The sequence below is a fragment of the Somniosus microcephalus genome, chromosome 2 (assembly GCF_052327205.1).
Source record: "Somniosus microcephalus isolate GS21.2 chromosome 2, FLI_Smic_1.0, whole genome shotgun sequence".
NCBI lineage: Eukaryota > Metazoa > Chordata > Chondrichthyes > Squaliformes > Somniosidae > Somniosus > Somniosus microcephalus.
Window position 1 is genome coordinate 344,021,570 of NC_140988.1, and position 26,029 is coordinate 344,047,598.

Consider the following 26,029-nt stretch of genomic DNA (forward strand, 5'->3'; position numbering starts at 1 on the left):
TGCAGAATGATTGAACCTCCCCTTTAAGAACTGGAAGGAGCCAGTGTGAATGGTGAGTCCCGATTGGAGTGCAGCTGAAAGTGTGTGTGTGTGTGTCTCTCTCTCTCTGCGGGTAGCAAAAATGGATGACCAATTATTTGGAGCAGAGCTGGAGCTACATGTCCTTTTATTAATTACTGTTGCTGAACTTCTGTCCTTTAATGCCTCGTTCTTCTTGGTCACAGAGAAAATAATTAGTGATTTAAGAGCAAAGGTCAGCAGAGGATACTATGTGGTTACAGGGCGTGATCATGGAAGATGCAAATATTTTTGGAGAATATTGCGTTAGAAATGTGGAATTTTGTAAATAACATCTTTTAGCAGTGACAAGTTTAGACCATTTCAAAATTCTATTTCATACCAACCTTCCAGTCTCTATTAGGTTTACTGTAGCGGTACCACCGGGTGTCCTTTACCTATTATACATAATTCCCTTTAACTATCTTTGTACATACACTTTACCTGTTCGGGCCGTTGCCCCTTTAAGACGCGACCTAACGCAATGACGTCACGTCGTGCATCACGTGACTCACCTTAACGCGAGCCGGGCCAGCTCAGTCCCCTGCTCCCGCGGCAATCGCCGGCCCAGCTCAGTCCCCCGCTCCCACGGCAAGCGCCAGCCTAGCTCGGCCTCCCGTTCCTGACTTCGGCCGCAACGGCCAGCAGCAGTGCCGGGTAAACGTGCTGACGTCATCACGTGACCGCCCTAAGCGCGGGTAAATGCGCTGACGTCATCACGTGACCGCCCTAAGCGCGGGCAAATGCGAGCAACGCGATGACGTCACGACGTAAACGCGATGACGTCATCGCACAAACCTCCGGACTGCCTAGTCAGTCCTCGTGGCGCCCTCACTGGGGTAAGACCTGTTCCAAGACACTCCTGCATCGGTCTATGTTGTTTTCTGTACTTCGTCAAATCCTTCATTTAAAAACCTTTTGGATTGTTTCTCCTGAGTCGACCTCAGTGATTTGGTTAGAAATACACCTATTCCTACATTACGGTAGTGTTTGTGCACCAAAAAATAAATGGATTATATGGTGTTGTAGCGGTACCATCGAGTGTCCCTTACTTACCGGTCATAATTCCCTTTAACGATGTATAGATAATGTTTGCCGGTACGGGGCGTTTCCCCTTTGGGAGCGCGGGCGAACGCGATGACGCGGGTAAACGCGATGACGTCGCGTCGCACATCACGTGACCGCCCCAAGCGCGGGCAAACGCGATGACGTCACGCCGCACATCACGTGACCGCCCCAAGTGTGGGAAAACGCGATGACGTCATGACGCAATCCCCGGGACTGACTAGTCAGTCCTCATGGCGTCCCCGTTTGGGTAAGACCTGTTCCAAGGCTCTCCTGCATCGATCCTTCGTCAAATCCTTCATTAAAAACCTTTTGGATTGTTTCTCCTGAGTCGACCTCAGTGATTTGGTTAGGAATACGCCTATCCCTACATTGGTGACCCCGTCTCCGTGAACGTTTTTCACGGAAGAAGCGCACAGCCTGAACCCCATCTCTGTGAACGTTGCTCGATGCAGGAGAGCCTTGGAACAGGTCTTACCCGAACGGGGACGCCACGAGGACTCAGTCCTCGCAACCCACGAGGCCTCGCCCCTCGCAACCCACGAGGCCTCGCCCCTCGCAACCCACGAGGCCTCGCCCCTCGCAACCCACGAGGATTCCTCCCTCACGAACCACGAGGACCCATCCCTCGCAAACCACGCAGATTCGCCCCTCACCGACGCCGCACCAGCCCGTCAGCCTGCTGGTCTGTTTCTTCTACCACGCTTTTCGGCGCGAAGGCGAAGCATTGCTGCCCTCCCGGCAGTTTTCCCCCTAAATCAACAACAGCTAGAAGCGTTGCCGCCCTCTCTACAGTTTTCCCCTCAACAAAAGCAAACATCTACTGACGCTGCGACCATCGAGGACGGGTCCAACGGGCATCCTGCAGCAGCGATCAGCCACATGAACATTGCTGTCGCCACTGATCACCGATCAATGCAGCATCGGGTCACTCTCGTCTGTGTTCCCGACTGCCGAAGAGTTCGCTCACCTGTTGGCGAGTTCACCGACCTGCCTAGACCCACGTTCATTTCCTCCTGGATCGCCCATTCGGCGTTCCTGCAGATTTCGTCAGACTGGGGACTTTGGCTCTGTCGATGTTGGAGAAAGAAACATAGTCCGCGCCTGCCCAGCTGGCAAGCCACCACGAGTCGGCCAGCATATTTCAACCTCGCCCGCCACGTCGAGACAGCACGACCGCCTGCCTGACCATCAGCCGCCCATCGTTGTTACGGCACACCAGGTCCGATCGTCCGCCTGACCAGCAGCTACCCATCATCGTTACACCAACCCAATTACGACCGCCAGCCACCCAACAGTCTCCATCTCGAGACTACAGGAGTCGTTCGGACAGGCTCGTCAGACCACCTCGCCTTTTGACGTCCATTAAAGCGAATTCTGGGGGGGCGCATGTAGCGGTACCACCGAGTGTCCCTTACTTACTGGTCATAATTCCCTTTAACGATGTATAGATACAGTTTGCCGGTACGGGGCGTTTCCCCTTTGGGAGCGCGGGCGAACGCGATGACGCAGGTGAATGCGATGATGTCACGTCGTGGATCACGTGACCACCCAAGCGCGGGCAAACGCGATGATGTCATGTCGCACATCATGTGACCGCCCCAAGTGCGGGCAAACGCGATGACGTCATGACGCAATCCCCGGGACTGACTAGTCAATCCTCGTGGCGTCCCCATTCGGGTAAGACCAGTTCCAAGGCTCTCCTGCATCGATCCTTGTTGTTTTCTGTACTTCGTCAAATCCTTCATTAAAGACCTGTTGGATTGTTTCTCCTGAGTCGACCTCAGTGATTTGGTTAGGAATACGCCTATTCCTACAGTGTAATACTTAGGGGTATATCCTAACTTTTTAGAGTATTGTTAAGTTTAACGTTTTTATTTCATTTTTATGGTTTAATATTATAGGTTCCACGTATACACTGATGGCATTCAGCTCTATCTCACCACCACCTCTCTTGATCCCTCCACTGCCTCTGATTTGTCACACTGCTTGTCCGACATCCAATACTGGATAAGGGGAACTTTCTTCCAACTAAATATCGGGAAGCCATTGTCTTTGGTCCCCGGCACAAACTCTGTTCCCTGACCACTGTTTCCATCCCTCTCCCTGGCAATTGTCTGAAACAGCCAAACCGTTCGCAACCTTGGTGTTTGTTATGTTTGACCCCGAGTTTCCGACTGCATATCCACTCCATCACCAAGACCGCCGACTTCCACCTCCGTAACATCGCCCGACCCCCGACCATTCCTCAGCCCGTCTGCTGCTGAAACCCTCACCCATGCCTTTGTTACCTCTAGACTTGACTATTCACTCCTCTCCAGGCTCGCCTCCCATCTTCCACCCTGCATAAATTTGTGCTCATCCAAAACTCTGCTGCCCGTATCTTAACTCGCAGCAAGTCCCATTCACCCATCATCCCTGTGCTCGCTGACCTACACTGGCTCCCAGTCCGTCAATGCCTCAAATTTAAAATCCTTACCCTTGTTTTTTAAATCGTTCCATGGCCTCGCCCCATCTTATCTCTGTAACCTCCTCCAGCCCTACAAGCCTTCGAGATCGCTGTGCTCCTCCAATTCTGGCATCTTATGCAGCCCTGATTTTAATTGCTCCACCATTGGTGGCCGTGCTTTCAGCTGCCTTGACCCTAAGCTCTGGAATTCCCTCCCTAAACCTCCGCCTCTACCCCTCTCTTCCTTTAAGATGCTCCTTAAAACCTACCTCTTTCACTTCATCTGTCCTGATATCTCCTTCTGTGGCTCGGTGTCAAATTTTTATTGATAACGCTCTGGTTAAGTGCCTTGAAATATTTTGCTACATAAAAGCCACAATAGAAATGCAAGTTGTTGCTGTATGTTTAACATTTTTATTTCATTTTAATGGCTTAGTAATATAGAAATGAGCAGAAAATAATTTTGGTGATCAATAGCCGATCAAAATCGAGTATTTTGGAAACTGCAAAGGGCATTCCGAAGGTTAAGTACCTTTTAAAGACATTGCAGTAAAACAGAAAACAAATAATCGTACACAGAAGTATTCATGTGCTGTGAACAGTTCTGGCCTTACTACAAAAAGGAAAAAGAAGCGCTGGTGAAAGTGCAAAAAAGATTTACAAGGATGTTAACCAAAACCGAGAGGGTACAGCTGTTAGGAAAGACTGAACATGCTGGGCCTCTGTTCTCCAGTTTTAAATTTGAGGTGTTGGGTGAATGGAAGCCGGTGTAGGTTGTAGGTTATCAAGGACAAGTGGGATGGACAAGCAGACCTTGCTGCAGGATAAGATACAGGCAGCAAAGTTTTGGATGAGCTGACGTTTACAGCCATGCTGGATTGGAGGCTTGGCAGGAGATCATTGGACCAGTCGTGTCTGGAGGTGATAATGACATGGATAAAAGTTTCAGCAGCAGATGGGCTAAGTTAGAGGCAGGAGCAGCCAATGTTACAATGATGGAAGTTACACCCTCAAGGACTCCCTCAAAGCCTCCTTGGAAAAAGTGTAACATCACCACCGACACCTGGGAATCCCTGGCCCAAGACCGCACAAAGCGGAGGAGAAGCATCCGGGAAGGCGCCGAACACCTCGAGTCTCACAGAGCAAAACAAGCTTGAGAACTGAACAGGGAAAAGAGAAAAATGATAGAGGGAAACAAGATAATAGAAAAGAAGGCAGACTTTCATTCTTACAGTGTCTCTCAAAAATGTCCCATAGCATTTAACTGTAGCTATGTAGGCAAATGTGGCAGCCATTTTCCATGCAGTAAGATCCTACAAACAACAATGAGATAAATAACCAGTTAATCTGTTTTTGGTGCGAGGAATGTAGGCCAGAATACCAGAAGAACCCCTTGCTCATCTTCATATAGCGCCATGGAAACCTTAACACCCACCTGAAATAGGCAAACCGAGCTCAATTTAATGTCTTGCCCAAAGGATGGCACCTCTGACAATGCCGCAACCATTGAACAGTTTTCTACCAGTTGATGCCTTCTTCTTAGGCAGCCCCTCGGAACCGAGGACGACTTGCTTCCACATTAAAAATGAGTTATCGGGTGACTGATGAGTCCAATGCGGGACCTACAGTCTCTGTCACAGGTGGGGCAGACGGTGGGTGGGGTGCTTGGGTTGACGTGCGCTCCTTGCGCTTGGCTTCCGCTTGTTCCCGGCAAAGAGACTTGAGGTATTTGGCACCTTCCCGGATGCTTCTCTTCCAGTTTGTGCGGTCTTGGGCCAGGGATTCCCAGGTGTCGGTGGGGATGTTGCACTTTTTCAAGGAGGCTTTGAGGGTGTCCTTGAAGCGTTTCCTCTGCCCACCTGGGGCTCTCTTGCCGTGCCGGAGCTCCGAGTAGAGCGCTTGTTTTGGGAGTCTCGTATCGGGCATGCGGACGCTGTGACCCGTCCATCAGAGCTGATTGAGTGTGGTCAAAGCTTCAATGCTGGGGATGTTGGCCTGAGCGAGAACACTGACATTGGTGCGCTTATCCTGCCAATGGATTTGCAGGATCTTGCGGAGGCAGCGTTGGTGGTACCTCTCCAGTGCTTTGAGGTGCCTGCTGTACATGGCCCATGTCTCTGAGGCATACAGGAGGGCAGGTATTACTACTGCTCTGTAGACCATGAGCTTGGTGCCGGGTTTGAGGTCCTGGTCTTCAAACACACTCTTCCTCAGGCGACCGAAGGCTGCACTGGCACGCTGAAGGCGGTGTCGGACTTCGTCATCAACGTCTGTCCTTGTTGACAGTAGGCTGCCTAGGTATGGAAAGTGGTCCGCGTTGTCCAAGGCCTTGTCATGGATTTTGATAATCGGGGGGCAGTACTGTGGCAGGGGCAGATTGGTAGAGGACCTTTGTCTTACGGATGTTTAGTGTAAGGCCCATGCTCTCGTACGATTCAGAATACCAGAAGAACCCCTTGCTGCACGGTGGCATAGTGGTTAGCGCTGTTGCCTCACAGCGCCAGGGACCTGGGTTCAAATCCGGCCTCGGGTGACTGTCTGTGTGGAGTTTGCACATTCTCCCCGTGTTTGCGTGGGTTTCCTCCGGGTGCTCCGGTTTCCTCCCACAGTCCAAAGCTGTGCGGGTTAGGTTGATTGGCCATGAAAAAGAAAAAAAAAAAATTGACCCTTAGTGTTAGGGGGGATTAAATACATAGATACATAGATACATAGAAGATAGGAGCAGGAGTAGGCCATTCGGCCCTTCGTGCCTGCTCCGCCATTCGATGAGATCATGGCTGATCTTTTAATTCAGTATCCCGTCCCCGCCTTCTCTCCGTAACCCTTAACCCCTTTTGCCCGTAGAAATATATCTAATTCCCTCTTAAATATATTTAATGAGCTGGCGTACACTGCCCTCTGTGGCAATGAGTTCCACAGGTTCACCACTCTCTGAGTGAAGAAATTCCCCCTCATCTCTGTCCTAAATGGTTTAGCCCTTATCCTTAAATTATGTCCTCTAGTTCTGTTCTCACCCGCCAAGGGAAACATTCCTTCTGCATCCAGTCTGTCTAGACCTGTCAGAATTTTATACACTTCTATGAGGTCCCCTCTCAATCTTCTAAACTCCAGTGTGTACATCCCTAAACTACATAGTCTCTCCTCATAGGTCATTCCCGCCATTCCTGGTATCAGCCTGGTGAATCGCCGCTGCACCCCCTCCATGGCAAGAACATCCTGTTCAATACGTGGGGTTACGGGGATAGGGCTTGGGTGGGATGGCTGTCGGTGTAGGGACCGGGTGCTAGGGTTTGGATGATCAGCCATGATCTCGTTGAATGGCGGAGCAGGCTCGAAGGGCCGAATGGCCTACTCCTGCTCCTATCTTCTATGTTTCTATGTTTGCTCATCTTCATATAGTGCCATGGAATCCTTAACACCAACCTGAAATAGGCAAACCGAGCTCAATTTAATGTTTTGTCCAAAGGATGGCACCTCTGACAATGCTGCAACCGTTGGAACAGTTTTCTACCAGTTGATGTCTTAACTTATCATCAAAACAGGAATGCTGTAATTTCTGAAATGCAACCTTTAACTTGCTGCCTGTGGGAAGCTGCACAATCATTAGTTAGATTTATTCAATCTATTGTCCCAATATTATACAGTTGAGCTGGACACCATCCATCATTCGGAGTGCCGATCTGGTCGCTATACTGGTGTGGGCTAGCAAAAACACCTTGCTCACCGATTTTGCCATGCTGACTTTCTGTAGGGGTCTTGGGGCTATCATCTCGTTTTCATGTCTCCAAAACAATCCCGATCCAGAGCACCACCTGTGCATCATGAATTCAGTGATGGGCTGCCTGAAACTCGGATGTTATTACTTTGTAAATCTGTGAACAGAGAGCGACTTTATGTATGTTGAGAACATCAGAATTTTAAGATAAAGAAAGGGCCATTAGATCAACCAATTCCATCTCTCTTTCACTGCTGCAATATTTTTTTTTCCTTCAGTATCTTAATTATGGGATATGTATCAATATATGTCAGGATTATTGTGGCATTGCGCAGACATTTTTTTGTGTTATCTATTATTTTTTAGTTATTACCTCCCAGGATGTAGTGAAAGTGACAAGTAATATGTATATTTTTACAAGTATGGGTTGATATTTTATTTCTTTAATGTTTTTCTAGTTGACAAAGTAAAAATGTTTCTTTCTTATTTATGTCCAGTAAATTCTCCCCCCCCCCCCCCCCCCCCCACCCTTCTATGGTAGTATTTCAATCCCTATTGCTGGCCGGAATTTTACCCTAATAAATGGGTGGGTTTGGAACGTGAGGGCAGTTAAAGTGTAAAAATGGGATTCCCGCCTCCAACCCGCACACTTCCAGTTCTAACGGAGGTGGGATGGGGGCGGGTGACCAACCCACTCCCAGGGGGTGGTATGTCAATTTTAAATATTATCATGAGGCTGGAAGCCCCTTTTTTTTTTTTAACCTCCATTTTGAATTGAACTGCATGTGGAGGGGTTTCACACAATTCGTGAAACTCAGCAGTTAAACCGAGGCAGGAACTGCTGTATCCAGGAGGTAAGGGGCTTTATACCTACCTCCTGGATCCAGGGGCCCAACCTAAACCACCCCCTCATGATTGGAGACCCCATTACGAGGCCTCCGATCCCCATCATGAGGCCTTGCCCACCCCCTCCCCCCGTGATCCTCGACCAAGCCAGCCATTCCCAAAGGACCCCCCCCCCCCACGATCCCTCCCCCGGACCGACCCCTCGCTCCCTCTCTGCATCTGAGGCCTACCCGCCCGCAGCCAGCCAGCTTCTCAATCTGGCTGGCTGCGGGCCGGGAATCTGAGGCCTCACATGCAATTCAGGCCCTGCCGTTAAAGTCTTGCGAGTTTCCTGCCTGCCTCGAAGGCCCCCTGGCCCCCAACCCGCTGACCTGAACAAAATTCCTGCCTACATGTAGACTGGACACTTAAGTATGTTGGCTGTTCAGCCTCCTGGCAGTAACTATAACAGGATCCTAGACTATTAAATTATATGTTGCACTCCTTTTATTTTATCTTGCTCTCATTAGTATATTCACATAGAAGATCTTAAACAACTTCTATCTTCAATAGACATTTCCTCCAGCTTAATTAACATTGCATTTGTAGCCGTGTCTAGCGTGTCCGTTTAGAATAGGTACTGATGCAGTGCAATGCAAAGGGAGTTCATGTTCATATTGCAAATCTGTATTGGAGCATCATAATTCTGCATGTATCGGAATGGTATGCACACTCATTTTAAGTCGAGTGGTATTAACTTCAGCTTACTGGTATAGATGTCAATTTGGTGTATAGTTGTAGACTTACAACTCCAGCTTTGTGTGCAGAAATTAGTCATTTTTGCCAGATTAGTGAAGTTCATAGGATCCATCCATTGATCAAACAACTGGCTGAATTGACGTATTTTTAACCAAAGTAAAATTTGAAACAAGCATTATTTCTGTGCTAATAAAAACAGAAAATGCTGGAAATACTCAGCAGGTCAGGCAGCATCTATGAAGAGAGAAACCGAGTTCAACGTTTCAGGTCGATGACCCTTCATCAGAACTGGAAAAAAGCAGGAAATGGAACAGATTTTTAAGCAAGTGTAGGAGCTGGGAAAGGGGGGAGGGGATGAAAGAATTATTTCTGTGCTAGGGAGTTGTGCCAAGAACACCATTTACTGGAGGTAACTTGGTGTAAAGATATTGGCCGGAATTTTCCCGCTGCCATGCGTGTGGGTTTGGAGGCGGGTCGGCAGTAAAAGTTGCAGAAAATGGGAGTGCATCAGGAACACGCTGTCATACCGCCTCCTTGCACCTTTAACTCTGGTGCGTTTGCCAGCGCGCCACGGGCCCGAACGGCAGAAGTGGGCGACCTAATTAATCTCTTTAAATCCTTGTTGTGAGACCCTTAACCGGGATTTTAAGCAGACCTTTTGAATTTCACTGGATGACCACGGGAATCACGCAGCTCAGGAACCACGTCTGTTAACCTGAGGCGGAAGTTCAGTAGCCACTGATCGAGGTCATTAATACAGAGCATGGAAATCCCAATAAATACTCCAAAGCAAAGCAACCGAATTTTAGTTTACAAGTTTTTTTTAAAATTCATTGACGGGATGTGGGCGTCGCTGGCTAGGCCTGCATTTCGTGCCCATCCCTAATTGCCCTTGAGAAGATGGTGGTGAGCCGCCGCCTTGAAACGCTGCAGTCCATATGGTGTAGGTATACCCACAATGCTGTTAGGAAGGGAGTTCCAGGATTTTGGCCCAGCGACAGTGAAGGAACGGCGATACAGGTCCAAGTCAGGATGGTGTGTGGTTTGGAGGGGAACTTGTAGGTGGTGATGTTCCCATGCGTCTGCTGCCCTTGTCCTTCTAAGTGGTAGAGGTCGCGGGTTTGGAAGGTGCTGTTGAAGGAGCTTTGGCGAGTTGCTGCAGTGCATCTTGTAGATGGTATACACTGCAGCCACAGTGCGCCGGTGGTGGAGGGAGTGAATGCTGAAGGTGGTGGATGGAGTGCCAATCAAGCGGGCTGCTTTATCCTGAATGGTGTCGAGCTTCTTGAGTGTTGTTGGAGCTGCACTCATCCAGGCAAGTGGAGAGTATTCCATCACACTCCTGACTTGTGCCTTGTAGATGGTGGAAAGGCTTTGGGGAGTCAGGAGGTGAGACACTCGCCGCAGAATTCCCAGCCTCTGGCCTGCTCTTGTAGCCACAGTATTTATATGGCTGGTCCAGTTCAGTTTCTGATCAATGGTAACCCCCAGGATGTTGATAGTGGGGGATTCAGCGATGGTAATGCCATTGAATGTCAAGGGGAGATGGTTAGTGTCTCGCTTGTTGGAGATGGTCATTGCCTGGCACTTGTATGGTGCGAATGTTACTTGCCACTTGTCAGCCCAAGTCTGAATGTTGTCCAGGTCTTGCTGCATATGGACACGGACTGCATCAGTATCTGACGAGTCTCGAATGGTGCTGAACATTGTGCAATCATCAGCGAACATCCCCACTTCTGACCTTATGATGGAGGGAAGGTCATTGATGAAACAGCTGAAGAGGGTTGGGCCTAGGACACTGCCCTGAGGAACTCCTGCAGTGATGTCATGTGATTGAGATGAATGACCTCCAACAACCACAGCCAACTTCCTTTGTGCTAGGTATGATTCCAACCAATGGAGAGTTTTCCCCTTGATTCCCATTGACTTCAGTTTTGCTAGGGCTCCTTGATGCCACACTCGATCAAATGCAGTCTTTTCTGCAACCTCGGAAGCCACTCTCACCACATTGCTAGTAAATATCACAACATTGACAGATTGCTCCTCTGATCTCTACTTGACCTGCCATCGATTACATGAGCATGGGTGCCACTTATACTGTCTCACCTTGGTCCTCAGAATCGGACCAGGATGAGCCCCAACACCACCACCACCAGCAGTAGCAGCAACAACACTAACAACCTTCTCCTCAACGACCTGATGCCAGCCCTCGTGCAGCATCAGCACAGGGCTGTACCGTGCTGGAAGCGATACCCCCAACACCGGGTATACAGGCAGAGGATGAGCTTCCTCAACATGACAGAGCAGCAGTGCCAAAGAAGGCATTTGCAGATTGCTGGGGCAAGACCTGCGCCCAGAGGAGCTGCAGCCCAGAGGACCTGGTGGACATGCCTTGCTTGTGGTCGTCAAAGTCACCACCACCCTTAACTTCTTTGCCTCAGGCTCCTTCCATGAATCTGCAGCAGACATTTGCGGCATCTCGCAGTCGGCCGCCTACAGATGCATCACACAGGTCACCAATGCCATGTTTAACAAGTCAGCCAATTATATCAACTTTGCCACTGATGAAGCCAGTGTTTCTGAGCGGGCGCTGGGCTTTGCTGCTCTGGCTGGCTTCCCACGGGTGCAGGACATCGTTGACTGCACACATGTGGTCATCAGGGCACCCCATCATCACCCAGGAGTGTTTGTGAACCGCAAGGGCTTCCACTCCCTCAATGTTCAACTCATCTGCAACCAAAGGAAGATCATCATGCATGTGTGTGCCAAATTCTCTGGCAGCTATCATGACTCGTCCTGTTCCAGTCCACACTCCTTCAGCTCTTCGCACCGCCAAACAGACTTACCGACTGGCTGCTTGGAGACGAGGGCTATCCACTGAAGACGTGGCTCATGACACCCTTGAGGAGGCCAAGCAATGAGGCTGCGGAGCGTTATAATGAGAGCCACATGTCCACCAGATGTGTCATCGAGCAGACAATCGGCATGCTGAAAATGTGCTTCAGATACCTTGACAGATCTGGAGGAGTCCTTCAGTACGCACCAGCCAGGGTCTCCAGAATCGCCGTGGTCTGCTGCGCCCTGCACAACATAGCGCAGCAACGAGGATTAGTGCTGCATGAGAAGCAAGGCTCAGAGCGCACAGCCTCTTCAGAGGAGGAGGAGCATCAGCTGGAAAACGAGGAGGAGGAGGAGCATCAGCTGGAAGATGACGAGGAGGAACCTGAGGTCCAAATGTCACCAGCACCGGAGCACATTACTGCCCGGGAGGCCGTGGATGGCCTCATAATGGCCAGATTTACTTGACTTCCTGCATTGCACCCTTATGGCTGCTGCATGCTGTGCCAGGTTCCTCCCCCGCCCCCCCACAACAACTCATAAAGCATCCCTATAATGACCAAGCCATTCTTTTCACACTGACCCCCCCATTTCTGGAGGTAACGTTATGTCTCGCCATTCATTCCATCTCAAAAAGCCACTTCCAAAGTAGCAGACAAAAATGAGCATGACTGGAAAGTGGTGAAAAGAAACAGATTTATGTGTGATAACAGTAATGGAACCATAACACTAACACTTCTTTATACACCCATGTGCTTACCCTTGTGCATCTACTTCTGTATCATTTTTCTTTTAAGTGTGCTTCTATGAGGTGCACCCCCTATGGCTTCAGCAGAGGAAGAGGTAGGAGGCTCGCTTCCTGCTGCCACTGCGTAGACACTTTTGGCGGATGTCCTCCTGGTTTTGGAACATGTGAGGGCCCCATCAAAGTCTGCTTCTCCTGCGATTGTGCAGCGGCAGACTCGGACATCGCGATCTGAGGAAGCATCTGGGGCTGTGACTGGGGTGGGTGGCAACGGGAGAGAAGTGGAAGCACTTTGAGAGGACCCCCCACTTCCATGTCCCCTGTCACCATCATCCCTCTCGTGGGTCACCCGCACTTCCCTGCTAACAAGGAGCTGGATAGCACCTGGTACACAGCAGTGGGGCCATGAGGACCCAAGTCTACGTTTAGATCCCTCCTAGAGAGGAGGTCTGTGAGCCTCTGCCATCTGTTCTCCATAGCTAGCATGTGCTGATGTGACTGGCGCATTTCAACTTGTCACCCAGGCGTAAAACTGACGTGGCGGATTGGCTGCCTGTAATAAAAATCACTCAATTTTGGTTTCTATTGAAAATCGGACAGTTTCTATAACAGGTGGCTGATCCGCAGCGCTACACCCAGGCAGCGAGTTGAAAATCTACCCCATAGTCTCTGATGGTAAGATACCGTGGAAGGCCATGAGGTGAATAAGAAACTGAAGACCGTTAGAAACTCTGAGTTATAAAGTGTCTTTCCCTTTTGGATGTTAAAACATTTTTCAATAACCACATGCCCAAGATACCATTCCACGGTGCGTTTGCAGATCTTTGTACTTGGCCAAATGTTTGTCTGCTACACATATTGCATCTTTTTTGGTCCACCTGACAGGATTTTCCACCCCCACAGAGCTACACTGCAGCCTTTCCTCATCCCTCCCCTACTAAACAACATTCCGCACACCTACCCTGCTTCTGCCCTCACTAAGAACCATTTTGACAATGCCCTCTTCGCATCCCGTCAATGAGTATTATTTTAGTCATTCTCTTCTCTAACCCTCTCTTTTCCCCCCCCCCCCCTCCCCAATAACTTTTGGCACTTAGCTTCAGTCACTGGCCCCAACCCCAATGACCAGCCTGCCCTCAATAATCAGTCTCCCCATCCCATCCTCCCATTCTCCCTTTCTGCCTCCTTGCCCCCACCAGTCCAATTATTCCCCCCCCACCATTTAGCCTTGTTTGACCTGAATACTACACTTGACCTTGACTCTCCATGTGCCTTGCCAAGGTAGATTGATTAGCATAAAATAAAGAGAATCACATTACCACTGGTTGGGAAACTTCCCCCAGATTTTTGCATTTCTTCATGCACATACTTTACTGGAAGTCATATAATGTTACAGCACAGGAGACCATTTGGCCCATTGTGCCTGTTTTAAAAAAAAAAAAAAAAAAATAATAATTTTGGTGCTAAGGCATCTTAAACATGTACCCATAAGCCATAATGGCCCAGAAATTCGGGTCGGGGGCTTCCCTTACCTTGCGCGCCGGCCGTTGAGCTGTGGGCCCCCGTGGAATTCCGATCCTGGGCCTGCTCCAACTGCCGGCGCGCAGTGCTTGCGTATTCCAGGGGCGCAGTTAGTTCGGTGCGTCCCCTGGGATCACGTGGGCCATGGAGAGCCAATCGGAGCAGGGAATGCCCATTCATAAGTTTGACAGGAAGATCTGTCAAAACTTATAAATACTACGGGCCCCAAAAATCACTAAATCTTCAAATAATTTTTTTTTTAAATCACATATTTTAAATAAACTATAAATTACATGAAATAACTATTTTAAACAATAATTTAAATTTTTGGAAAAAAATAATTTTATTTTCTAACGGGGCTAAAAATAAACTTAACTTGCTTTAAAGTATTTAAAAGTAATAAACCTGTGGAAAAATGTTTTAATTTTAATTAATTCACCACTTACCTTGTAAAAAGCAGGCCTTACACCTGCTTTTTATATGTCTAACTTCTGCAGACTTGCCCTCCCGGGAAAACCTGCAAAAAAAAAACCTATGTTCCATGCGCACGCACTGCCTCTCCTGCGCACGCATTCGAACTCTGAACCCCTTCTTTCAGGGGAACGGAAGTGCCGGTTTCCCGCACGTGCGCGGTGCATGCAGGAAACCGGCACTTCCATTGGGCTTACGGGTGAGTACCCCGTGCGTACTCGCCCGTGGAGACCTGAAGTTCTGGGCCATTGTATTTTGTGTGCATTAGTCTGACACTGCTGGGTGCTATGTGCTTTAAAAAAATATCCATGTGCCTGAGCCAAGCATTCTAGCCATTTTTGGGAGATAGAAAATGTATTCCAGTGCCATGACACATTTTGACAGGATATTGCAAAGCAGAGAAGCTTTTCTTGTGGAAACAAATCCATCACTACATTAAACATCAAATTACAGGAAACCATTCCATTTGTGGAAGATCAGTGCAAAGCTTTTTGCCAACACTCTTGATCTCTATAAACCATGATGATTGTCCTTATTAATCATTTCTCAGTACTACTTTGATACAAATAGGAGAATAATTTCAAAGTGTTAATTGTATAGTTCTGTGTATGGGGAAACTCCTGAACTTTAACCTCTCTTGGGTCATGGATAGCAGCAGATAGTTCAAAGACTGACCTGTCAGTATTATGAGGCACAAACTGTGTAGCTTTAAAATAGGTTTTTTTTTCTATCTGGTAATATACATGTGGTACTGAAATGAAATTTGGATTCAGATCCTTTCGTACCTTTTTGCATCAGCGTGGAAAAGTACACTCTATCCTGAGAGTAGGACTGTCTTAAAAATGACTGAATGTATCAATTTGTGGTTTAAAAATACAGCAAATAGCTTGACATTGTCTATTTTCTTCAGCAGTTGTGCTTTCAAATTGCATATCTCACTTGTACAGAGTACACTGTTGAGTCAAGATTTTAGATAAATTACAATGTCTTACCAACAATTTTCAGCGAGTCTCCATGTAAACAATGAATTTATCAGGATTGTCCAGCAGTACATGTGGTTGGAGAACAAGGGCTGGGTATGAAGCTTTGTGTCTCATGATACTTTTTGTTCCTCCTGCTAATTGTTCACTCCAATTCATATTTTCTGTTGCCTTTCTCAGGCTAGCTTTACTTCTAGTTCCATTGTCACCTCCTACCCCCAAGCTGCACATGATATTGGATTCTCATGATATTGGATTCTCATGATAGGAAGTCTTTTTTTGTTTTCTAAGTGTGAGAGAGCTGTTTTTATAAATTACAAAGTATATACAGCACAGAAACAGGCCATTCGGCCCAACAGGTCCATGCCAGTGTTTATGCTCCAACATGAGCCTCCTCCCACCCTACTTCATCTAACCCCATCACCATATCCTTCTATTCCTTTCTCCCTCATGTCCTTATCTAACTTACCCTTAAATGGATCTATGCTATTTGCTTCAACCACTCCCTGTGGTAGTGAGTTCCACATTCTAACCACTCTCTGGGTAAAGAAGTTTCTCCTGAATTCTCTATTGGATTTATTAGTGACTATCTTATATTTATGGAACTATACACTGTTCCAAATCCTTCTCCCTTTCCATTCCCTGTGTTTTTCTCACATTCCCTATTTTGTCCCTCACATTCCCTACACATTACCTGTATTTTCCCTCACTCTGGCTGCTGTCACCCTTGGTTTATGTCTGTGATCCTGGCCCTCGCCCTTCTACCTTCCTGTAAATCAATTGGCCCCATTGACCGCTCTGGCCCAATCCCCTTTTCGGGATTCCGCACAAGTAACTTAAATTGAGAGGAGACTTGAATGCTGCAGAATTGGAGGTTAATTTTTCAGCTTTAAATTCATATCCCGCCCCCCCCCCCCCCACCAAACGCCTGTGCAAGGCCTTTCCCACCCTCCTGATTATCGGCTAGATTTGACTATCTTTGCAGCGATATTTCCCAGGTTTTCTTCCCCTCTCGTGTCTGTCCTGAGGTACACACACAAAGTTTCGCTTTTCTCCCAGCTTGCTAGCATCAGTGCTTGGGAGAGAAGCCCTTAATCTGGGAGGGTTGGTGATCCTTGTAGGAGCCCAGCCAGGAGATCATTGGTGCAGTTGAGTCTAGAGGTGAGACAGCCCTGTATGAGGTTTTCAGAGGTAGTGGTGGTGGCGGATGTTGTTAGGGACGTGGAAGTAGGCAGTCATTGTAATGGCGAGTTTATGGGGTCATAAACTCCACTCTGGGTCAAACAGGCTGGTTTAGCCTGATGCAGTGGCCAAGGAGGGGGATGGAGTTGGTGACGAGAATACAGAGACTGTGCCAGGGCCTGAAGACAAGGGCTTTGGTCTTACCATTGTTTAGCTGAAGGAAATCATAGTTCAGGCAAGAGTCAAATTGCAGAAACAGTGGAGCCAGGGTCAACAGAGGTGGTAGGAATGTTGGAGCTGGGTGTCTTCAGCGTATTTGTGGAAGTTGACCACATGTCTGCAGATGATGTAACCAAGGAGCAGCATGTGGATGAGGAAGAGAAGGGGACCAAGGATAAATCCTTTGGTGGGCTCCCAAGGTGGCTGTGTGGAGGTGTGAAGAGAAGCCATTGCTAGAGATGCTGTGGCTAGCATTGGATAGGTAAGAGAGGAACCAAGCGAGGGCAGGCCCCCTCCTAACCTGGACAACAGAGGAGAAGTGTTGGAGGAGGATGGTGTGATCAACTATTTCGAAGGCGTCGGAAAGGTCGAGCTGGCTTAATGGACCATGGCCATCGTCACAGAAAATGTTTTTTGACTGGTTAGAGCCACTTCAGTGCTTTGAAAGGGACAGGGCTAGACGGACTGGATGCAGAGAGGATGTTTCCCCTGGCTGGGGGGTCCAGAACAAGGGGTCACAGTCTCAGGATACGGGATGGGACATTTAGGACTGAGATGAGGAGAAATGTCTTCACCCAGAGGGTGGTGAACCTGTGGAATTCTCTACCACAGAAGGCTGTGGATGCCAAGTCACTGAATATATTTAAGAAGGAGATAGATAGATTTCTGGACACAAAAGGCATCAAGGGGAATGTGGAGAGAGCAGGAATATGGTATTGAAATAGAGGATCAGCCATGATCATATTGAATGGCGGAGCAGGCTCGACGGGCCAAATGGCCTATCCTGCTCCTATTTTTCTATGTTTCTATTACAGGAAGCGGGGTGGGATGAAGTGTAGTCCAGGTAGCTGTGGGAGTCAGTGGGCTTATAGTGGATGTTGGCCAATAGCCTATCCCCAGAAATGGAGACAGAGAAGTCGAGGAAGGGAAGGGAAGAGTCGGAGATGGACCATGTGAAGGTGAGGGAAGGGTGGAAATTGGAAGCAACGTGAATTAAATTTTCTAGTTCGGGGCGAGAGCAGGAAACGGCGCCAATACAGTCATCAATGTACCGGAAAAAGTGAGGGAGGGGACCTGAGTAGGACTGGAACAAAGAATGCTCCACATATCCCATGAAAAGGCAGGCATAGCTAGGGCCCATGCGGGTTCCCATAGCAACACCTTTAATTTGGAGGAAGTGAATGGAATCAAAGGAGAAGTTGTTCAATGTGGGAACAAGTTCCGACCCGAAACGTTAACTCTGATTCTCTCTCCTCGATGCTGCCTGACCTGTTGAGTGTTTCCAGCATTTTCTGTTATTTCAGATTTCCAGCATCCGCAGTATTTTACTATTGTAAAGGAAGGTGGGAGATGGGCAGTAGTTAGTGGAGGTGATTTTGTTAAGCAGGGGGTGATTATGGTGGTTTTGAAAAGGAGCAAGCCAATGCCTAATGATACGGAACCATTTATAACATCAGCTAGCATGGGGCCAGGATAGGAAGTTGATTGGTCAGGGGTTTACTGGATATTGGGGATGAGGGAGCAAAGGGTAAATCTCATGGATGAGATGAGCGTGGGAGAGGGCAAGACAGGGTTGAGGCCTAGGGTTGGAGAGGGAAGGTTTGTTTTGGGAAAGGGGAAATGGGCAGAAGCAGCAAAGGCAGCTCAACAGAGGGTCTTTGGCTTGATGACAAATAGATCGATGAGCTGCTTGCATGTTGTTTGAGGTGAGGGTGGGGTGGAGAGAGAAGAGGAGTAAGGATGCAGTTGGTAATAGAGGAAAGAATCCATGGGTTATCTTTGCTTTCCAGGATATTCCTAGAGTAGTGGGCAATTTTGACTGGGGAAAGTGAGGCCCGTTAGAGGCTGGTGTGAGTGAGCCAGATCTGGCCATGTCTGTCTTGCTAGTTATGCTCAATTTTATGCCCTTTGGACTTGAGGGAGTGAAGATACAGGCCTTACCAGGATTGGAGACGGTGAAAGTTTTGCTGGGGACAAGGACATTGGAGGTGGAGGTGAGGGATTGGTTGAGCAAATCATTACCTAAATCAGCAGACTTAACAGACGGGACAATGGTTTAATATCTTATTCCGAAAGACCTCCAGTAATGTAACACGCCCTCAGTGCTGCACTGAGATCCTGGAGTGGGTTTGAACTCTCAACCTACAGTGGGGTGTGTGCTACAGAGCCAAGCTGAGTTAGAGGACGTTTACACTACAACTGTAGTGCAAAGTGGGTTTGACGTTGCACTGTCTCTACAGTTATAGCATAAATACAGTTTGAATCCGATGTTGAAGCCAAAGCTGACACTTGAGTTAAGTGGAGTGAGACTCCCAAGAGTAAGACTGACTTGTGGAGTGTGAATGCACCATTAAAAGAATTAGCAAAGATAACATGGTTAGAATGGTTTAAATAAGAGTTTTATTTTTGATTCAGAATTTTATGCAACTGAGTTTCGTCTCCTCAGTCATACCTCAACTGTGAGAATGTTGCAGTTTATTAGACAGGCCAGGATATGGTTTTAAAAGTGGGAAGTAGCAAGGCGATGAGACTCACTGAAGTAATAACAGAGCTTAGAACCAAGATGGCTTAAGGCACACTTTGTGAGAGTGAAGACTACGAGGTAGACCTTGACCATGTGCGACAGTATAACATGGGTCGTAGTGAGTCGACAGCCCGTTTTGAATCTCTCCCGATTTTTTATTTCCAGTGCCTTCAGAAATTGGGACAGAATGTAAAACGGGGCTGCTGACTCGCTATCACCCATTTTACACTGTCGCGCAAAGTCAAGATCTACCCCCATCATACTCATGTTTTTTTTGCAGAGTTTGTAAACTTTATAAAATGTGAAAATGTTTTTGGATTTCTGGCTGCAATTTTCAGTGCTCCGCTGCTTTCACAGTGTGAAGGTTTGCTGTTTTGTTGCCGACAGTACCTTGCTCTGTCGGGGGAAGGGAGAGAAAGTTCCTAATTTAAGATATTTTCCACCTAACAAATTCTGCAAAGCGATGTATGGGGAAAAAAATATTTAGCCCACTATACGGCCACCAATATGTCTTCTCCTGGTGCCCCATTTTTTTTTTTACAGAAAAGCCTGAAATTACTCTTTCTCTAGTGAATTCTTGACAATATCCTGGCCTGTCTAATAAATTGTAACATTTTCACAGTTGAGGCTTGACTGAGGAGACGAAACTCCGTTGCATAAAATTCTGAATCAAAAATAGAAAACTCTTATTTAAACCGGATGCAGGATTGGCAGCATTTCCTGTGCAGCATTTCAGTCCCGCACAGAAAATTTGGTAAATTGTTCAATACACAGTATAGGGAGCTAAATTACAATGAAATAGAATCATTCTTTATCTGTTACAAACATTAATTTTGTCTGCCTTTTACTCCCCTACCACCACCGGTGGAAAGCATTTATTGACGTGAATATTGTTTTTGTTGGAAAAATGTGCTAGTGAGTGCAAAAAAAATTAATTTTAATCTATCAGCAACTTTATATGTAAATGTCTAAAATTTAATGAATGCAGTTTTTAAAAACAATCCTTGTCTGGTCAGTTGTAAAATTAATGGATCAATCTTGTGAATGTTACTATTTGTATGGCAGATAGATCACTTTATCTCTTTGCTGCAGCATTCACTATATAAAAATAGACCATGACTATGTAATGACTTACCTAACTACTTTATCAGACCATGGTGAACCTTAAAACATGTGGGTGACTGTAGAACAATATGTTTTATTCAGGAATTTATCTAGTCACCCTTTTTAAAAAAAAAAAATTGGCAATGTTTTTAAATACTTGGCTGCTGAAATCCCTCAACAACAGGATTTAAAATGACATTTTCTAATTTAGTTTAATTTATGTTTGGTGAGGGTAGGAAATTAAGAGTTGTCCTCAGTTTAACATGTAGTTCCTCATAAAGCGTGGACTATAATTTTTCTCTTTTTTTAAAATTTAGTTTTGTGCCTATGCCCATTCTAACTCCTGTGTACCTACGCATGTCAGTGTTGGAAGAGAGAAAGAGCATGCTAGTGAGAACGGTTGATCTTTGCTTTGACCCCCATTCTTGCAGTTCTTGAACTCCTGAACTGCAGTCAGTCCATTTTTTATTAGCCTTGTCTGAAATCAACTTGAGAACCGTGTTAACCTTGCTGTGTACAGTTAAAAAAAAGTGTCGCAGATAGGCTGCAGAAAAGCCGTGGAGAATTAATTGTGACCGTCCGTTGATGTATCACTGTTGCTTTAAGTTAAACTGGCTGATTATACAAGGCTGAGCTGTTTGCTTAATGACACAGCAGACCTCTACCACAGGGAGGTAAAGAAACCAGTGTTAACAAAAGTCTGTTGCCGGAATCCCAGTGGAAGTGTCTACTTTGTATCGTCAAAATGCAGACAGCTGAAAGTCGAGTCTTGCCAATATTAAGTCCTGGGCTGTGCAAAAAATGATTAAGTATAAAATGCGCAGGGTGTTGCGGGTTAATGATATACCAGACTTGATATGTCCCTTCTGAACTCAGCTGAGAGTGCAACACTGAACTAGTCAGGTGACCTGGCCAGCCTATAAGCTCCAGCCCTGGGCCTCTCCCACTCTCACAGACAGCAGGACTTGGCTGGCTTTTACTTCTGGGGAAAATTGAAGTGGCCGCCATATGCCCAGTATTTTCATATCTCATGTGAAGTGCTCTCAGAAAATGGGGAAATAACGGCCGTGTAGATGGGGAGCTCTCGCCTCCAGAGCAAAGGGTTACCTCTAGGTAAATGTTTCTTCGCTTTTTTGTGTGTTGCGAATGGCTGAAATAAAGGTGTGCTGGCAGAGATGGTAAAATATGTGTGTGTGTGTACAAGCAGCAAGCTCATTCCAACTTCCCCCCCTTCCCCCGCCTCCCTGCTGCTTGCATTTTGCAGGCTGCTATTGAAAGTGAGATCGTTCACAGGAGTTGTACAGATGGCCTGGCGTGTTGTACATGAGACACTTTATCTGTTTTAAAAAAAAATCCCCCACAAATGACAGCACTTTTTGTAGTTAATCGTCTTGGTGGTTCTGTGCTGTAGCTGTTTATTTTTTACTTTTTGACAATGGGAGACTTTTTGTTCTTTGTTAATTAATTCTGAACTAGTTGTATCTTTTTTCCTGTTCTAGCTGTTGAAATAAGTGAAAGCTGAGAACTAATCACAAATCACATACCAACCCCCCCACCCCAAAAAAAAAGCATTCGGCAAAGTAAGTTGTGGTTTTTTTTCACAGAAATTATTTTGCATTAAACACGTCCCCCCCTCCTCCAGAATTCTGCAGGTGGGGTGGGAGGGAACAAAGAAAACAGCAGCTTTCTGTATTAAAACCTCCCTCTCGTCAGCAATTCTGAAATTCAGTGCGTGGGATTCTGTGACTGCACGTCTCTGGCAGTGCAGCGGATGGTGTTCAATGAACCTTCTGTGTGCAGCAAGCAAGGACAAGCCCAGCACTTTTGTTTTTTTAGAAAATCTCATCTTTGAGCCGCGCGTAACATCTGCAAAGGATTTTGTGCCGCTTTGAAAAATTAGTTCACCCAAACGTTTTGTAGTTAGCTGTCTCAGTTTGCTGCTTTTGTTTCAGAAGAGCTCAGGCTAATGGTGATTTTTTTTTTCCATAAAAGAATAATGTCCTACCTGAAGAGAGAAAAAAATATATAAACCATTGCATCAATAGTGTAAAGGATGAACGGGATTGTGCATGTCTAATTATTTCCTTAAATAGCTTATTTAATTAATAAAAATATAACAGTACCCGAGTGTAAACGTGATTAATTGGCATTGCTTTAAGCTATTATTGATGGTATTTTTCATGGAGTGAATAATTCTTTCCAGTAAAGATATTAATATTTAATTACGCTTGGCATTTTCTAAAACTATTTTGTCCCTTGTGTTGGCCTCCAATTATTGTAGCAGAAAACAAATTAAATCTCTGTCCTTTTGTCACCTAGCTGATTTTTTCAGTGTTTTAAAATAGTTTGTAATGAATTTAAAGCCAGCTCGAGCTATGAATTCTGTTGTGGTGCGACAGTTGCATTTTTTTCTCTATTGTGGCCTCATATAAGGAATATTTTTGGTACTTAATTTTGCACATTGCAAGAATCTGAGAACTAACAGAGCTCAAAGATTTTGAATCTCTGAAAGGAATTTTGTGCAGCTATGTTTTCAGATATCTGTGTAGGCTGATTTGAGGGAGATACTGTTCCTTTAGTGGAAGAAAAGAACTGAGGAAAATAAGTTAATACATGCAAATAGTGACTTTCTTTTACAATTTGTATCATGGACAGGAGAATGAAGATTGCCAAAAGCTTCCATGCATCCTGAACATGACAAGTGGAAGAGTTATGGTCAGTAGGGTCAATTTAATAAATAAATCCCTGGATTTGTAAACTGATGCAAACTTAGTGTCCAGGGTGTAGTCAGCTTTGTACCTGGAAAAATAAATTAAATTGTTGCTATATTTTAGCACTTACATTTTCTCACATCTAGTGTGGCATTCAAGCACAGCGTTCAGTGGGACTGGATGAATGCAGTGTATTTTCTAAATCTTTACTGGTTTGAAATCTCCATGTGTGATGCTGATCCATTCACTTTTTTTTAAGCAGCCAAGAGTGTTGATGAGAATACAGACATCAACATCGCATACATATGTAAAAAAAAAATAGTGCTGTCATGGAATGACAGGATTGTATCATATGCTGACATAACAATTGTGTGTTGAATGAAGTAAGCTGGCTTTACAGTCATACATTCTAGTTAGTCTCTCTCTTTTATATTGTATTGTAGTTTATTTCAGGAGGAGAGGAAAGGCCTATTGTTTGTACTTTCACCAAAAATAAGCATTAAACTTGCAATCCAGATGGCATATTTATATTTTTTTAATATTTGGTTGCAGTAGCTTTCTGGTGGCTGAGACCAAAAAGTTGAAAGTTCAAGTGGGATGTTCTCAACTTGCCTCAACAGAGGATTCAGTTTTTGCCAGTCCGGTTCCTGCACAGAACATTACAGGGGAAGATTTCCCCTCTGTTTGGTGTAACGTTATTGTCTTCTTTATTATTTATCTCCATTTTGTTGCTGAAACTAGCACACAAATGAAATCTTTCCATCCAGTGAAGTGGGGTGTGAGAGACTGTTCACCCTTTAACTTACTACTCCTGCTGCTGCTGCTGCCTGCTAACACAGCACCACTTACCACAGCCATTGAAAAATCTACAACTCATTACTTCGCATTTTCTTGGCTGGAGGGGAAATGATGCCATTGGAGTGGAAAGAGGCAAAATATAAGGGTTTACCACCATCCTTAAAATCTGTAATGACAATAGTATTCCTGTATCATTCCTAGATTATCAGAAGTCACCAGAGGGTTCCAACTGAAAATTAATTTGGTGATTCACAGGTTCAGCCCAACCCAATTTTACTACTTGCAACAATTTCAAAACAGGAAGTGGACTAGCAGCAAGTTAATGAGGGGCGATGGCTTCCACCGCTGTGGTCTCATACTGCCGTGGGCAGGTGGGAAACTAACTGAAACCAGTGGTCTCCCACCGGAAACCTGTTGAGCTAAAATCGCCACCACCCCAAGTTTGCTTTATGGCGCAAGTACAAAAGCATATTTTACGAAAGTAGGAAATAGTTATGCAGAAACCTAGTAAGTCGGTGATTCCTACAGTGTTGACTCTTGCCTTATTTGCAAGCTCATGCACCTTTTGGCATGAATTTCCGCGGCGGTTCTCCCGCTCGTCCGCCGTCCTTTCGGCGGCAGAGCCTCAGAAACCCCAAAGAAAATGGTTTCCGCCATTTTCTGGTGCTAGCCCACCAACTAATACATTTATTGAATTCAGTTTCGCAGCGTGCCATGGTGGGATTTAAATGCACAGTCTGTGGGTTCCTAGTCCAGTATCATAATCAGTTGGCTAAGGTAGATTGGGGAATTAGATTAAAAGGTATGATGGTAGGTAAGCCGTGGCAAACTTAAAGAACACTTAGTATGCAGGTGCAGCAAGCAATTAGGGAGGCAAATGGCATGTTGGCCTTTAATTCAAGGGGGTTGGAGAACAAGAGTAAGGAAGTCTTTCTACAATTGTACAGGTCTTTGGTGAGACCACACCTGGAGTACTGCGCATAGTTTTGGCCTAGTTCTCTGAGGAAGGATATATTTGCCTTGGAGACGGTGCAACAAAGGTTTGCTGGATTGATTCCTGGGATGAGAGGGTTGTCCTATTAGGAGAGATTGAGTAGATTGGACCTATACTCTCTGGCGTTTAGAAGACTGAGAGGTGATTTCATTGAAATATATAAGATTCTGAGGGGGATTGACAGGGTAGATGCTGAGAGGTTGTTTCCCCTGGCTGGAGTGTCTAGAACTAGGGGGCATAGTCTCAGGATAAGGGGTTGGCCATTTAAGGCTGAGATGAGGAGGAATTTCTTCACTAAGAGGGTTGTGAATCTTTGGAATTCTCTACCTCCAAAGGGCTGTGGATTCTGAATTGTCGAGTATGTTCAAGGCTGAGATCGATAGACTTTTGGACTCTGGGGGAATCGAGAGATATGAGGATAGTGCGGGAAAGTGGAGTTGAGGTCGATGATCAGCCATGATCTTAGTGAATGGCGGAGCAGGCTCGAGGGCTGTATGGCCTACTCCTGCTCCTATTTCATATGTTCTTAAGCTACTGCACCCAAAACTGCACGCAGTCCTCCAGCTGTGCCCTAGCCAATGTTTTGTACAAATTCATCACTACTTCTTTACTCTTGTACTTTATTCCCCTATTTATAAAACACAAAGTGCCTTTTTATCGCTTAATCTGCGTGTAGTCTTCCTCTTTCAGAGTATTATGCATTTGAACCTGTAGGTCACTCTGCCCATCCACATTCTTCAGCATCTTTCCATTGAGTGTATCCTCCCATTCCTAGTTTTTACTCCCAAAATGTATTCCACACCTGTATCCACACAAAGTTGCAACAGCCACCTGTCTGTCCATTCTGTTAATCTGTCCACATCTTCCTGAAGTCTCCTACAATCTCCCTTTCTATTTGCTAAACCTCTTTTGTGTTTTCAGCATTTTCCGAGAGTGCGCTCTCAATGCCCAAGACCAAAACATCGACGTGGGCACCAAGAGTAAAAATCAGATGCAGCACTGATACTTAGGCTACACCATTTTTGGCCTGGGCAATACCCTTTACCCCAAGTCTTCCTGTCTGTCAACCAAC

The 26,029-nt window shown here is 46.1% G+C and overlaps 1 protein-coding gene across 15 annotated transcripts in view; it reads left to right on the top strand.

Moving 5' to 3' along the window:
• ctbp1 (C-terminal binding protein 1) overlaps positions 1 to 26,029 on the top strand; it is a 346,678-nt gene that overhangs the window by 269,174 nt on the left and 51,475 nt on the right. For 2 of the 15 annotated variants that reach the window (XM_085975459.1, XM_085975471.1), the window contains exons 1-3: positions 21,384 to 21,567; positions 21,954 to 22,034; positions 23,110 to 23,169. The exons of 7 other annotated variants lie outside the window; for them this stretch is intronic. In XM_085975459.1, coding sequence (XP_085831585.1) covers positions 23,149 to 23,169 — 21 coding nt within the window. In that variant the 5' untranslated portion in view covers positions 21,384 to 21,567; positions 21,954 to 22,034; positions 23,110 to 23,148. Of the gene's footprint in view, positions 1 to 21,383; positions 21,568 to 21,953; positions 22,035 to 23,109; positions 23,170 to 26,029 lie in introns of those variants that run through there. 6 more of the 15 variants (XM_085975458.1, XM_085975470.1, XM_085975467.1 and 3 more) reach the window with 4 other exon arrangements.